At 41.3% G+C, this 12,485-nt stretch overlaps 1 protein-coding gene across 2 annotated transcripts in view; it reads left to right on the forward strand.

Moving 5' to 3' along the window:
* Positions 1–12,485, forward strand: part of EFHC2 (EF-hand domain containing 2) — a 68,335-nt gene that overhangs the window by 3,948 nt on the left and 51,902 nt on the right. For both annotated transcript variants that reach the window (XM_069849945.1, XM_069849946.1), the window contains exons 2-3: positions 7,131–7,319; positions 10,735–10,885. In XM_069849945.1, the coding sequence (XP_069706046.1) occupies positions 7,131–7,319; positions 10,735–10,885 (340 nt within the window). The remainder of the gene's footprint in view (positions 1–7,130; positions 7,320–10,734; positions 10,886–12,485) is intronic.

Here is a 12,485-nt window from a genome sequence, read left to right on the forward strand (position 1 = left end):
AAACATGCTTTATCCACGTCCAGGAGCAAGGACAGTGAGGCTGGGCAGCTCGCAGCCGCCCTGGAGCCAGCACTGTGGAATGTGGCGGCTGCTGGCTGTTTTTTGCTATTTTTCCTTCTCTGAGCTGGAACTGACTGGTGCCTAATTGAGCTACATCCCTGAGAGCGATGTTGTCGCTGTGGTCTTGTGTAGCTGGGACAAAATCTTGCTGCCGAGGCAGCTAATGAGACTGGAGGGAAGCATAGGGAGGTGATAGGCACATTTAAAACAGAGTGGGTCCTGTGGTAACATAAGGTAATATTTCCTTTGTGCTAAATGAAGAGCAGGGATGAAAGGGACGGGCATAGCGTGTGCAGTGCCATCTTTGATGTTTTGTTTGATGGGATGGAGAAGAACGACAGCTAGCAGAAGGTGTCAGAAACATACAAAGAGAGTATAAGGAACCGCTTCATTTTTTCAAATCTCTTTAAAATTGGAATTACAGTAGTTTGTGTACACTTAAGTCCACCCATCAAATAAAACTCCTTCACATCCTTTAAAACTCCTGGTCCTTGAACAGAAGTCCATAGGTAAGCTGCATATCAGCAGTGCCTGTCATGTTCACACGGGGATGATCAGGAGATGTAACAGTAGAGCAGGCTGGTATTTTGCACACAGATTAGCCCTTCTCCTTCTTGCTTGTGAGGCCCCACTCTTCAGGACACTGACTAATAGGCAGAAGTCAGGCCTTTCCCCTTTGCTGAGACTGAGGAGGGCAGGGTTTATGCTGGGAGTGCTGATGCCCCTCAGCAAGGCTGATGTTCCTTTGTCCTGACCACCTTAGAGAAGTGCCCTTGTCTGCCCAGTAGTGGCAGGATGTGGTACACACACATCGTTTACTGTCCTGTTGCATCAGAGAGTTTATTAATATGTTTATTTTCAAAAACAGATATTAACTTGTGGGTTGCCTGTTTGAAAATGTCACTGCCTGTTGCATACCCTTGAAAAGGGGAGTTCCTCAGTAATTTTATTTTGTTCCTGCCACTGAAGCTGATGTTTGAGAGCCACGGGGGAGATAAGCTACTGTGGCTTCTGCCTGTGGAGCCCAGCTGATATTGAAATTGTAAAATAAAGAGATTTTCAGCTTAGTCCATACAAGTTATCTGCATGTCACCTGTTTGTCAGGACAGAAGATCACAGATCTTAATAACCATGTTTAATCCTGCATATGGTGGAAATGTACTATGCAATAGGTTTTCTCTCTTACTGCAAGACAAAGTTTGTGGATTTGGAGTCTGGACCATGTTAGCGATGACACTGGTGGCAATGCAACAAGTATGACTTCCATTGTTAGTGTTACTGATCTACTTTCTGTTCTCAAAGGCAGCTGCCCTTTCTGGTACTAGATTGATGTTCTTGCCTGGTATCAGCAGCTAATGGAGAGGACCACATAACTTGCATGGGTCAGATCCACTGCATGCTGGCTGACCAGTGTATTTTCTTGCCTGAGGCTTGAAATGTCTCTCAAAGAGAGAATTCTCTGCAACAATTCTACATCGCATTTCTCAGAGAACCGGCCAATAAGTTTATAGATCTCGGGGGGCATCAGGGGAGAAATACATCTTTGAGAATATCAATTTCTGTTGCTCACTTTTGTGGCACAGCAGAAATTCCCCCGATCTCTGCTTGTTGACAGCCCCTAAACCCAAATCTTCCTGTAGCTGCCTGTCAGGTTGCATTTTGGGCCCTTTACTTTTATCCATCTATTGTCTTCTCTCAGGCTGTACCAGCTCAGGTAGTAAGAGCAAGCTAATAGAATTATAGACACATAGAATGGTTTGAGTTGGAAGGGACCTTTGAAGGCCACCTAGTCCAACCTCCCCTGCAATAAGCGGGGACATCTTCAACTATGTCTTCCCCATTCAAGCTTACCTTGAATGTTTCCAGGAATGGGGCTTCTACCACCTCTCTGGGCAACCTGTTCCGGTGTTTCACAACCTTCACTGTGAAAAATCTCCTCCATAAATCTAGTCTGAATCTATCTTCTGGTAGTTTAAAACCTTTCCCCTTGTCCTGTCGTAACAGGCCTAGCTAAAAAGTCTGTACCCATCATTCTTATAGCCTTCCCTTAAGTATGGGAAGGCTGCTGTAAGGTCTCTCTGGAGCCTTCTCTTCTCCAGGCTGATAATCCCAACTCTCAGCTTGTGTTCGTAGGTGAGGAGTTCCATCCCTCTGATCATTTTTTGTGGCCCTCCACTGGACCTGCTCCAACAGGTCCTTAGTTTTCTTATCGTGACCGAGTTGTTAATGTTGATGCTCTTTGTTCTGGAATATGTTAGAGGGGCACGAGTGTTGCTGGGCACAGTGTCTTAAGGTATTCCTCCTTTTATAGTACCACTTAATTTCTGAACATACTGAAACCTCAGCAGCAAGCTGGGGTGATGTAAGTTGACAATTGGTCACATGAATTTGACTGGCACTGTCTACAGCACTTGCATTTATTTCTGTTAGAATCATAGAGTCACAGAATCATTAAGGTTGGAAAAGACCTCTAAGATCATGCAGTCCAAGTGTCAGCCCAACATCACCATGCCTACTAAACCATGACATGAAGTGCTTTTTGAACACCTGCAGGGATGGAGACTCTACCACTTCCCTGGGCAACCTGTCACAATGCTTGACCACTCTTTCAGTAAAGACCTATTTCCTTATAATCCAATCTAAGCCCCCTGTTGAAGCCCACTCCTTAGCTGAAGCAACCAGCAGATTCTATCAGCTGTTCAGGATTTGAGCAGGACCTACACAGTGCAGCTTCTTTTCTCAAAGTGGAAGTTAAAGATGGATATGGGGAAGAGAACCAGACTGCTACCAGTGACTTCTGCCTTATCTCCCTGTGGCACTTGGTTAAAAACTCCAGCTACTATGATGAGAGAGATCCAGTTGTGTTTGCTTCAGCTGTAATGTGCGACTCCCCTGTGAGTTTGTCGTGACTCTATACCAGAGTATTAAAGAGCAAAATGGAGCAAGCATGAGGCAGTGTTCCCCAAGGACTGCGGTGGCTGAGTTTGCAAAGCCAATAGCTGCAGTTAGAGAATCCTGACCTTTGCATTAGTCAATATTGAGTGTATCCTCAGTATTTATTTCAGGCTCACCGCACAGAAAACAGCCAGCTTTGTTCAGCAGATCTACAGCCTGTTCAGCTTAGCTGCATTAGCACAGCAGACACAGTAAAGCTCTTTCCCTGCACTCTCCAGATTTCTTTGAGAAGTCATTTAATATTACTGTGGAGGTAACATGATGTTCTGTCTCTATTTTAGGCTGGATGTTGTCTGAGTTCATTAGCTGAAGTTGCCTAAATGTCATTTATCTCCTTTGTGAACTTCAATTAAAATTACTCTTTTCTTAAACTTTCTTTTGTTGTTGTTTTGGTTGGTTTTGGGTTTTTTTTGGTTTTTTTTTTGTTTTTTTTTTTAAGGAATAACTGTACAGAATTTAGAAGAGACTATTTTGCATATGGATTTAAGAGCTTTTTGTGAAGAAGAGGCTCATAAGTAATTCTGTGATTAGGAATCTAAAATAGTCTTTCCATCAAACCCCAAGAAGTTACAAGAGCACCACAAAAGATTCTTAACAGAATGGCAGCTGTTGGGTCATATATTTTCATATAAAATTGTGAACAATTTTGTGATTTCATCTCTAAATTCTGGAAAATTTCCAGCAGAAACAAACCTGGATTACTTCGATGGACAGTTTGCCACACTGTAGCTCACCAAAACCCAGAAACAGATTAACAGCAAATGCTTCTAGAAGAAGCTTTGAGGACATGAAAAGCTTTCCTTTGCTCAGGAAAACTGCTGCCCTCACTGTGCTTTGATAACTGTGCCTTTCCCTGAACTCATGCTTTGGTAATAGGGAGGAAATAATTAAATACTTGCAGTGCCAAAAAGTGGATCTGTTCTATAGCACTTTCGGTATAAATCAGCTGTTTCTGCCTAGAAATTTTCCTTTTAAAACTCAGCTTGACTACAGTTATTCCACATTTGAACTGATAAATGCAGAAAGCTTGTTTCTATTCTGACTTCTCCCCAACCCTTTATCAGCTTACTGAGGAACAAAGTTATTTAAAAAAGAAATAGAAGAAAGAAGGGGTAGCTCATCAGTACCCGAAGGAGAGGGAGAAAACCATCCTGAATGCAGATGTATTATGAAGGAAGCATAATCATCAGACCTCATCAATGCCCATCTTTTCCAGAATCCTGTAGCAGGAGAGCATGTTCACTTCTGAATGCCGACTGAATGTGAGTCAGCAGTGTGCCCAGGTGGTCAAGAAGGCCAATAGCATTTTGGCTTGTATGAGAACTAGTGTGGCCAGCAGGGCCAGGGAAGTGATTCTCCCCCTGTGCTCGGCATTGGTAAGGCCACACCTCGAATGATGTGTTCAGTTTTGGGCCCCTCGCTACAAGAAGGACAGTGAGCTGCTGGAGCATGTCCAGAGAAGGGCAACGAAGCTGGTGAAGGGGCTGGAGGGCTAGTGTTATGAGGAGTGGCTGAAGGAACTGGGGTTGTTTAACTTGGAGAAAAGGAGGCTGAGGGTAGGCCTTATCACTGTTCACTGCTTCCTGAAAGGTGGTTATAGTGAGGTGGGTGTTGGTCTCTTCTCCCAAGTGACGGGCAATAGGATGACAGGAAACGGCCTCAGGTTGTGCCAGGGGAGGTTCGGATTTGACATAAGGAAAAATTTCTTCACTGAAAGGATGGACTCGATGATCTTAAAGGTCTATTCCAACCTAGCGATTCTATGATTCTTCAGGGAAGGGTGGGATGACCACATGAAGAGCTGCTCCTAGTCCCTAAATGTCAGTACTTACACTGTGCATGGCATTTTGTATCACATCTCAAAAAATATGTCCTGATACAAAATATTTTATTTTGAACATTATTCCTGCAAAGATGCAGCTCTTTTTAAAGTCATGTTAAGTTCCTGGCTTGAGCAATGCTGTGGGCTAACTAGTCATCACACAAACAAGTATTTTCTTCTATTGATTTTCTCTTTTATTCAGTGACCCTTACTCTTGAACTTTAAACATCTGTACTTGTTTTTTTTCACATGTATTATTCTTTAAACTGTGACAGTTGCCATGTGCCCTTTTGTTCACTTCTTTTCAAAACATTGCTTACCTTTTAAATGCCATCTTTGGTTAAGTGCTTCTATACACCCAATCATTACTGTCCCCCGTATGCAACCTTATCTCATTTTGCAATGACTGTTTTGAAGGGTGCTGGCTAGCCCAGCTTTTCTTAGCTTAAACAAGGTATGGCCATTGATTATTAGGGTATTAAAAGTAATAATTTGTAAAAATAGTAAGTCATTTATTCTTTATCATATCATTGTGCTTGCAAAAGCGGTATGCAAAAGGATTTTAAGCAAAGGTTATGCTGAAGTAGTGCTTGAGCTGTTTGTGTCAAGGGCAGCTCTCTGTCCTGCGTCACTGGATTTAGAGTATCACAAGGCAGGTGAACAGTTCAGACTGTAACCTTCAGTGTGCAGTAGCTTGTGTATATGAGTGTTTATTGTTATGAGCCATGAGTCTTGGTAGCTACCTTTCAAATTCCTCACTCTCTTTCATGTTGGCAGAATGAAAGAACTACTCGGTTACTTTCAGGTTTTGCAGCTTCACTGCTTGTGCTTGTTCCCAGAACTGCTGTGCTGAGTGTGTTACGTTATCTTAGAATGCTTGAATGTTGCCGTGATGAAGAAAAGATTATTTGTACTGTTCTTTGATTCATGATACTAGCTTAGAAATAATTTAGAGTTGTCTATACCTTTTTGGAGAATAATAAATGTAAGTGTTTGATAATTAGTGATGCCCAGTCTTCCAAATGTAGTGGCAGAGGTAATTCTGGCCCTCTGCTACTTTACAGACACACCTGCTCTGGTGCTGCTATGAAAAATTTCCTTGTCCAGCCTTTTCATCTACTCAGAGACTTCTCTGTGCTTACTTATAACATCAGTTCCTCTTACTTCAGCCTCATCTTCCCTCATGTCCTCCCAGCCCCAAGGAGGGCACAGCTGCAGTAGTCTCCATCTCCCCTTACTCGGTGTGTTCGGGTACAATTACCTGCTGGCCCCTCTCTGCCTTCCCAGACAAAGTGTTTTGAGGATCTGGGATGGCAAGGAAGGCAGGAATAGCAAAGTGAGAGGAGCTAATGAGTCAGGACTGCTACTCATGTGAAGAAGGTTTAGTGGAGCTTTCTGTTAGCTTTTGCTGTTTCCCTGTCCCCTCATGTGAGACTGATGTGTGAGGTCGTTAGAGGTTTGCTGCCTGAGTGCAGCTCACACTGGCTGCCTCCATTGGAAGGGACAGGCCAGCAAAGCAAGCAGCTCATTAATAGGGACATTCTCACAAGCAGGACTGTTGTCCATGAGAGGCCAAAAGCTTTTCTCTATTGCTGCAGGACTGGCTCCAGCCCCAGCCAAAAAATGTGAGTAGGCAAGATGCAGCTGGTTGTACATGGTTTTTTAAAGCACTCTATCCTTAATTGCCTGAAGAAATAATATAAAGAAATCACTACAGAGACCTTCTTTTAGAATAAGCTCTGATAGAATGAATATTCTGTCTGTGTTCACATCCAGCCTCCCAAAATTCAAGTGTATTCACTGGTACAGGGGTATTTATTTCACAGTCAGGGATGCAAGTGTAAATAAGAACTTTGGCGTAAGTAACGACAGCAGGCGGTTCTCTGGGTACTCCTGAACCATTTCCATTTGTGCTCTGGAGATCAATAGAAAAGGTTCTTCCCCTTTACATTTTGCAGCAGTTCTCATGGGTGGCTTGCTTCTTTGCACCATATTCCTCAATCCTTGTTGCAGGGAAGGGGGTTGGAAACAGCTGGTGTCATCCTGTCTTTCAGCCTGGGTAAACTACTGGAGTATTTTTCCTTTTTCATCTGTAAGGATGGCAAATTGGCCACTGAAATTTGTTACTTCACTTGCAGTATTCCAACTGTTGCAGGCTTTTAGACTCTGTATTTAAAGTAATTATAGAGGGAGTTCTATGTGATCAATCCGGCTTGCCTAGATAGTTGACCTACGTGTTTAAAAACAAACACTCAGATGTTTTTTTTCTGTTTTTCTTCCAAACTTTTGACAGGTAGGGAAAGAAAAGTTCCACAGGTCACAGCACTGGGGTTACTGCAATAATGTTGCTATGCTGGTTGGAGAAGATAAACCTGGAATAGGAGGTGAACCATTGCCTGGTCAGAAGCTGAAACCTAAATATAGTGCCTTTCCTGAAGGGATAGGAAGTAATGCTCCTGCTTGGGTGGCATTTGACAAGCAGGTACGTAGAAATCTGTATTTCTATGGGTTTTTTTTATGAATAGGTACAATATGACAAAGACAGTATAAAGGTGAAATTCAGTCAAATACTTTGGGGGATTATTTTGTGCATGTGAAAAAGCTCCTAGATAGATGAAAAGAGTGGTAATATCTATTTTTCCATCACATTGATATATTGGACAATTAATATAAAACGTATCATGCCATGCAGCAACATACAGAAATATTAGTGTATTGGGATACATCTCCTACAGGATATAATAAAAATAAGGGAGTGGTTGATCTATTTCATGAGAATGAATGTAAGGTAGGCCCCAGTCCAGGAGAAAATGTGCCTGGACACTTAAGAACCATTAACTACAGTGGAATGCTATAGGCTCAGAATCCACTTATGCTATCATGCTTGATTTCTCAAAATTGTGTTGACTTTTGTGTGATCTATTTATGTATAATACATATAGATTGTCTCTGTTATAGACACAAGAAGTTAAAATTAACATTTTTTTATATTGTAAGACTGTAGCAGGACCAGGGAAGTGATTGTGCCCCTGTACTTGGCATTGGTGTGGCTGCACCTCAAATACTGTGTTCAGTTTTGGGACATCGTGCCGCTGGGGCACATCCAGACAAGGCAATGAAGCTGGTAGAAGGGGCTGGAGAACAAATCTTATGAGACACAGCTGATGGAATTGGAGTTGTTTAGCTTGGAGAAAAGGAGGCTGAGGGGAAATCTTACTGCTGCCTGCAACTACTTGAAAGGAGGTTGTAGTGAGCTGGGTATTGGTCTCTTCTCCCAAGTGGCAGGTGATAGGATGAGAGGAAATGGGCTCAAGTTGCACCAAGGGAAGTTCAGATTAGACGTCATGAAAAATATCTTCACTGAAAGGTTTATCAGGCTGCCTGGGGAGGTGTTTGACTCGCTATCCCTGGAGGTATTTAAAAGACAGGTAGATGAGTTGTTCAGGGATATGGTTTAGTAGTGGACGGATATGGTCAGACTTGATGATCTCAAAAGTCTTTTCCAAACAAGCAATTCTATGATTCTATGAATTTTGTAGCACACTGTCATTACTTTCAATGTTTAAATTTACATTAAATGCTACTCAGCAATGTTTAATTAATATTTCTAAAGAAAAAAAGCCTACAACCAGAGAAGAAAAATGATCCAGAAAAAGTAATCATTTAGCAAATTGCAGAAATGTTGCATGACTAAGTGATTACGGTATTTAAATATTGGAAAGACTGGCTAATCTCATTTTTATTTTAAAAGAAAATCCATGCAGGTACTTGCAGTGCAATTATGCATTCATTTCTCTAGCCGATCAGAACTTCTGAAAGAAGATTCAGGTCTTGAACAGATACATCTGACTTCGGTTAGCATTACCTCAGAAGTCCTTAGTATTACTCTCACAGTTTTCAGCAACACCCTGAAGTATGAACTGGTCTAATGTGACAGAGAGTTAAGGCTTCTACTAGTCCTGCACTTGCTTTATCTGCATCCTTCTTTCAAAGAGGTGTGCGTTGGCTTCTCAGGGCCAACTGTGAGTCAGTGGAACTTTGACCCAACTTTTTAAATAAAGGGGTTAGGTAGGAGGCAGTAGGAACCTGCCACTGAGTGTCAGGCACTGAACGTGGCTGGTAAGATGAGCCATCTGGCTTTTTGACGTTCCTTCTCTAATCAATATATTCCTCCACAGGGCAGTGGAGGACAGGAGTATGCAGGTTCAGGATTGGCCTCTGGGGGGCTCATGTGTTTGTATTAATCGTGCACTGTTAGAGGGCACTAACCAACTAATTTAGCTTCCCTAGCTCAGAGCCTAGAATACAACTGTTCTCCAGTACTGCAGTTTGTGAGTCAGCAGAATGGACTACATGAAAAATGATTTGAGTAGGTATTTATCTCTTTAAATATAGTCTGCTTTCTTATAATTTTTCTTTGGTTTCTAACTTTCAGCAGTACCATACTATTTGGAGGAAGGACAGGCATAAAACTTCATTATTGAGTGGGTTGAGAAAAAGTTTTTGCAATTTTATATGCCTAATAGGAAGCAGGTGCAAATTTAATTTCTTCTGTGATTAAGTACACTCAGAAGGCCTCCTGGGTTGAAACAATGTTTATAATTTGACTGCTACAGGTGCCAGGGAAACTTTGTGCCAACTTTATAAAGTGCAACAGACTTTATTCAATATTTGTTACTTTTGATTTTCATAGGTATCATTTAATTTTTTTAATCCTCTATTTTGATCTGCAAAATTGCAGTTGGCTGCTGCATGTATTTCAGTCATACAGTAGCACCTTGATGAGGGTATAAAGAGAAGGTTTAAATGCAAAATAACTTGCACCAACTCCTCGAATGGAGTAAATGAGGACATAAGTGTATGCTCAGTGCAAGAAATAAATGCAGTGTATTTAGGTCCTGATGGTGCTTGGAGATCTATACCACAGAGTGTTTTGCCTGGCTGGTGTCTCATGAGACAACCATTTTTAGGAAAGATCATTGACAAAATTAAGAACAATTAGCAATCAAATAAGGCACTTGAACAATATGTTCTTCAAACACCTGAACTCTAGTGGGACCAGCAGAACAGGGAGAAGAGGATACAGCATCTGAGGAATTTTCCACTGCTAAGTAGATACTTCTTGCATGTTCCCTTAAAATTGGTCTTGGAGACCATAAATGATACCAAGAAATGCAAAACTCGTGTAATGGTTTGCTGAGTTTGAGCTGGGATCTCCAAAAGGAAATACCACTATAGTAAACCACTGAGCACCTCACCCCTGAAGGTTTTTTTCTTGCATTATTGCTGTTGCATGAGACCATGAAGACCAGTTGGAATAGTCTCTGAGATTTCCCCACTTGCTGAATTGCAGAACCAGGGAAGTTCTGAAATGCCAAGACTGCACAGGTCTAAATGACTCATGGAAAACAAGATTGCTCTCTCGTAGCCTTCAGTACCATTCTTCAGACAGCTTGCAGGATCTGATTAAAAAAAGCTCACCTTTTCACTTACCTCAATGGTAAAGGCATTACTATCACGAACCACTTTATTTTCAGCAACTCATTGAATGGTGGTCTAAAATTTTCTTCAGGACCTAGGTAGCTCATTGTGTTGTCAAAAGTGCTTTGTTCAGAAGATTTTCCAAGCAGCCTGCTGATAGTTTTGTAGTTGATTTATTTCTTTACTTTAGAGTTTCATCTCTGCTTAGATGTTGTGATAATAAAAATGCCAAGAGAAGAATTTTAAATTTATGTGATTTAATGTGGATTTCTATTCTTACATTTCTGAGAAATAAATCTGCCTGCTGAAATCCATACGCTTAGTTACTTTTAATCTATACAAGTTTATTTTATTGACATATTTTGCAAAAGCATTGGAGATTTTTCTGCTTTATACTTATTTATTGATTTTAATAGGTATTGTCTTTTGATGCCTATTTTGAGGAAGAAGTACCTGACAAAAATCAAGAGCTATATAGAATCAGACGTTGTAAAATATACTTCTACCTTGAAGATGATACAATTCGAGTGGTTGAACCCCAAGTGAAAAATAGTGGCATAACTCAAGGTATCTGTTTTTAATAACCCACTTTTCTTTGTCTTTTATATCTTTCTTTAGTACAGTCTTGGTCCATTCCAAATGACACATAACATGACTCCTTATAGTTAAATTGCAATGCAAATGAGCAGCTTAATCATGTTTTCTTATTGTAGATCACAAGGTAAACTTTTTTATTGTCTTACTTTCTGAAAATGTAGGCTTTGTAAGGCAGAATCCCCTCCCATACTCAAGCATACAGTTTTTTTTCTCTGATATAGTTGGTTGAAAACATATGATAGTATGTCTTTTGTCAGTGTTGTGTCATTTCTGCAAAAGCAATTAGTGTTCTAGATCACCATTCCTGAGCTTGGCTCCTCCCATCTTAGCACTGACAGTAAGCTCTCTAGCAACAGCTCTGTAACTGTTCATTAGCTGCTGCAGTATCTGTTGTTACTGAAGGAGAGCACCTTTTGTGCCTCTGGCTGCTAGTTATGATTAAAGTGCCCTTGGCACAGTAATTTTTCCTTGACACCTCTATGTCAAGAAGCTTCCTTGCCTTGGTGTCACATCACTGCATTTGGTCCAGCCTGAGGACATTGGGAGGAGGGGTTTACTGAAGTGATTTACTGGAGTATTAATGGACTCGGTTTACATTAAGAAAATGTTATCTAGCAGTCAACATCCTGTTGCAGAAGGGGAACACAGCTGCTCCTGCTTGGTGTTTATGGGTCACTGCCAGAATTAAAGAAAAGTTTTCAAAGGATTTATTCCAGATAAGCAGGATATCTTGGGATGAGTATCTTGAGATGGCTGCCCCTCCCAGTCCCCAAAGATATTTTGTACATTCTGGTGGATCTTAGTAGGGCAACTTTCAAAAATAAGTTAACCATTTAACTACCATATTCTTTTCTGAGATGAGCAGATGCTGTCAAATTCTTTGTCTGCGGAGCAGGGTAATACTTAAAAGTGTTACGTGTATCGTTGCTGTTATACCTGGGATCAAATTACCTGAGAATCTTTTTTTAAACCAGTTCAACAGGCCCTGCTCTCACCATGTTGAGCAGCTCTTGCCAGAAATCTTGTTGGCTCTTTAGTAGGAACTGATTTTGAATTCAGACAAACCTCATCCTACTCCTGCCTGGGAAAGTGCTTTTTCAAGGCCTGAACAGATCTCTGTTGGATCTCTCCTTCTGGGAACTTAGAAATTACTTACCCACTCCCTGCACTCATATGCATGAGGCTGGAGACATCACAGGCTTTAGCGTTTCCTTTACCTTTGAGTCACGGGAGTGGGAGTGGCTGTATCTGGATTTTGTGGCTTATGACAAATGACCGTTGACAAAGGAAATACAATTAACCTGGACGTCAGAGGCAATGTCTTTGAGAGGGAAGGTGGAAGCCAGGTTCATTAGGGCAGGATAAAGCAAATTTAAAGCTGATTCCTTTGTGTCTAGCTGTAGAAATGTATCATTTTCATTGTCTTTGTAACATGGGTTGTGCAGACTGTCCCTTCAGGCCTGATATTCTTGGCAGTCTAGTCATGATTCTGTGGTGACAGGAAAGCTACAGTTTCCTCATGTTTCCTTGGCTGTATCTTATGTTAGTTGGTTTAGAGTCACCTTTGGTA

This window comes from Phaenicophaeus curvirostris, chromosome 1, assembly GCF_032191515.1.
Source record: "Phaenicophaeus curvirostris isolate KB17595 chromosome 1, BPBGC_Pcur_1.0, whole genome shotgun sequence".
Classification (NCBI taxonomy): Eukaryota; Metazoa; Chordata; class Aves; order Cuculiformes; family Cuculidae; genus Phaenicophaeus; species Phaenicophaeus curvirostris.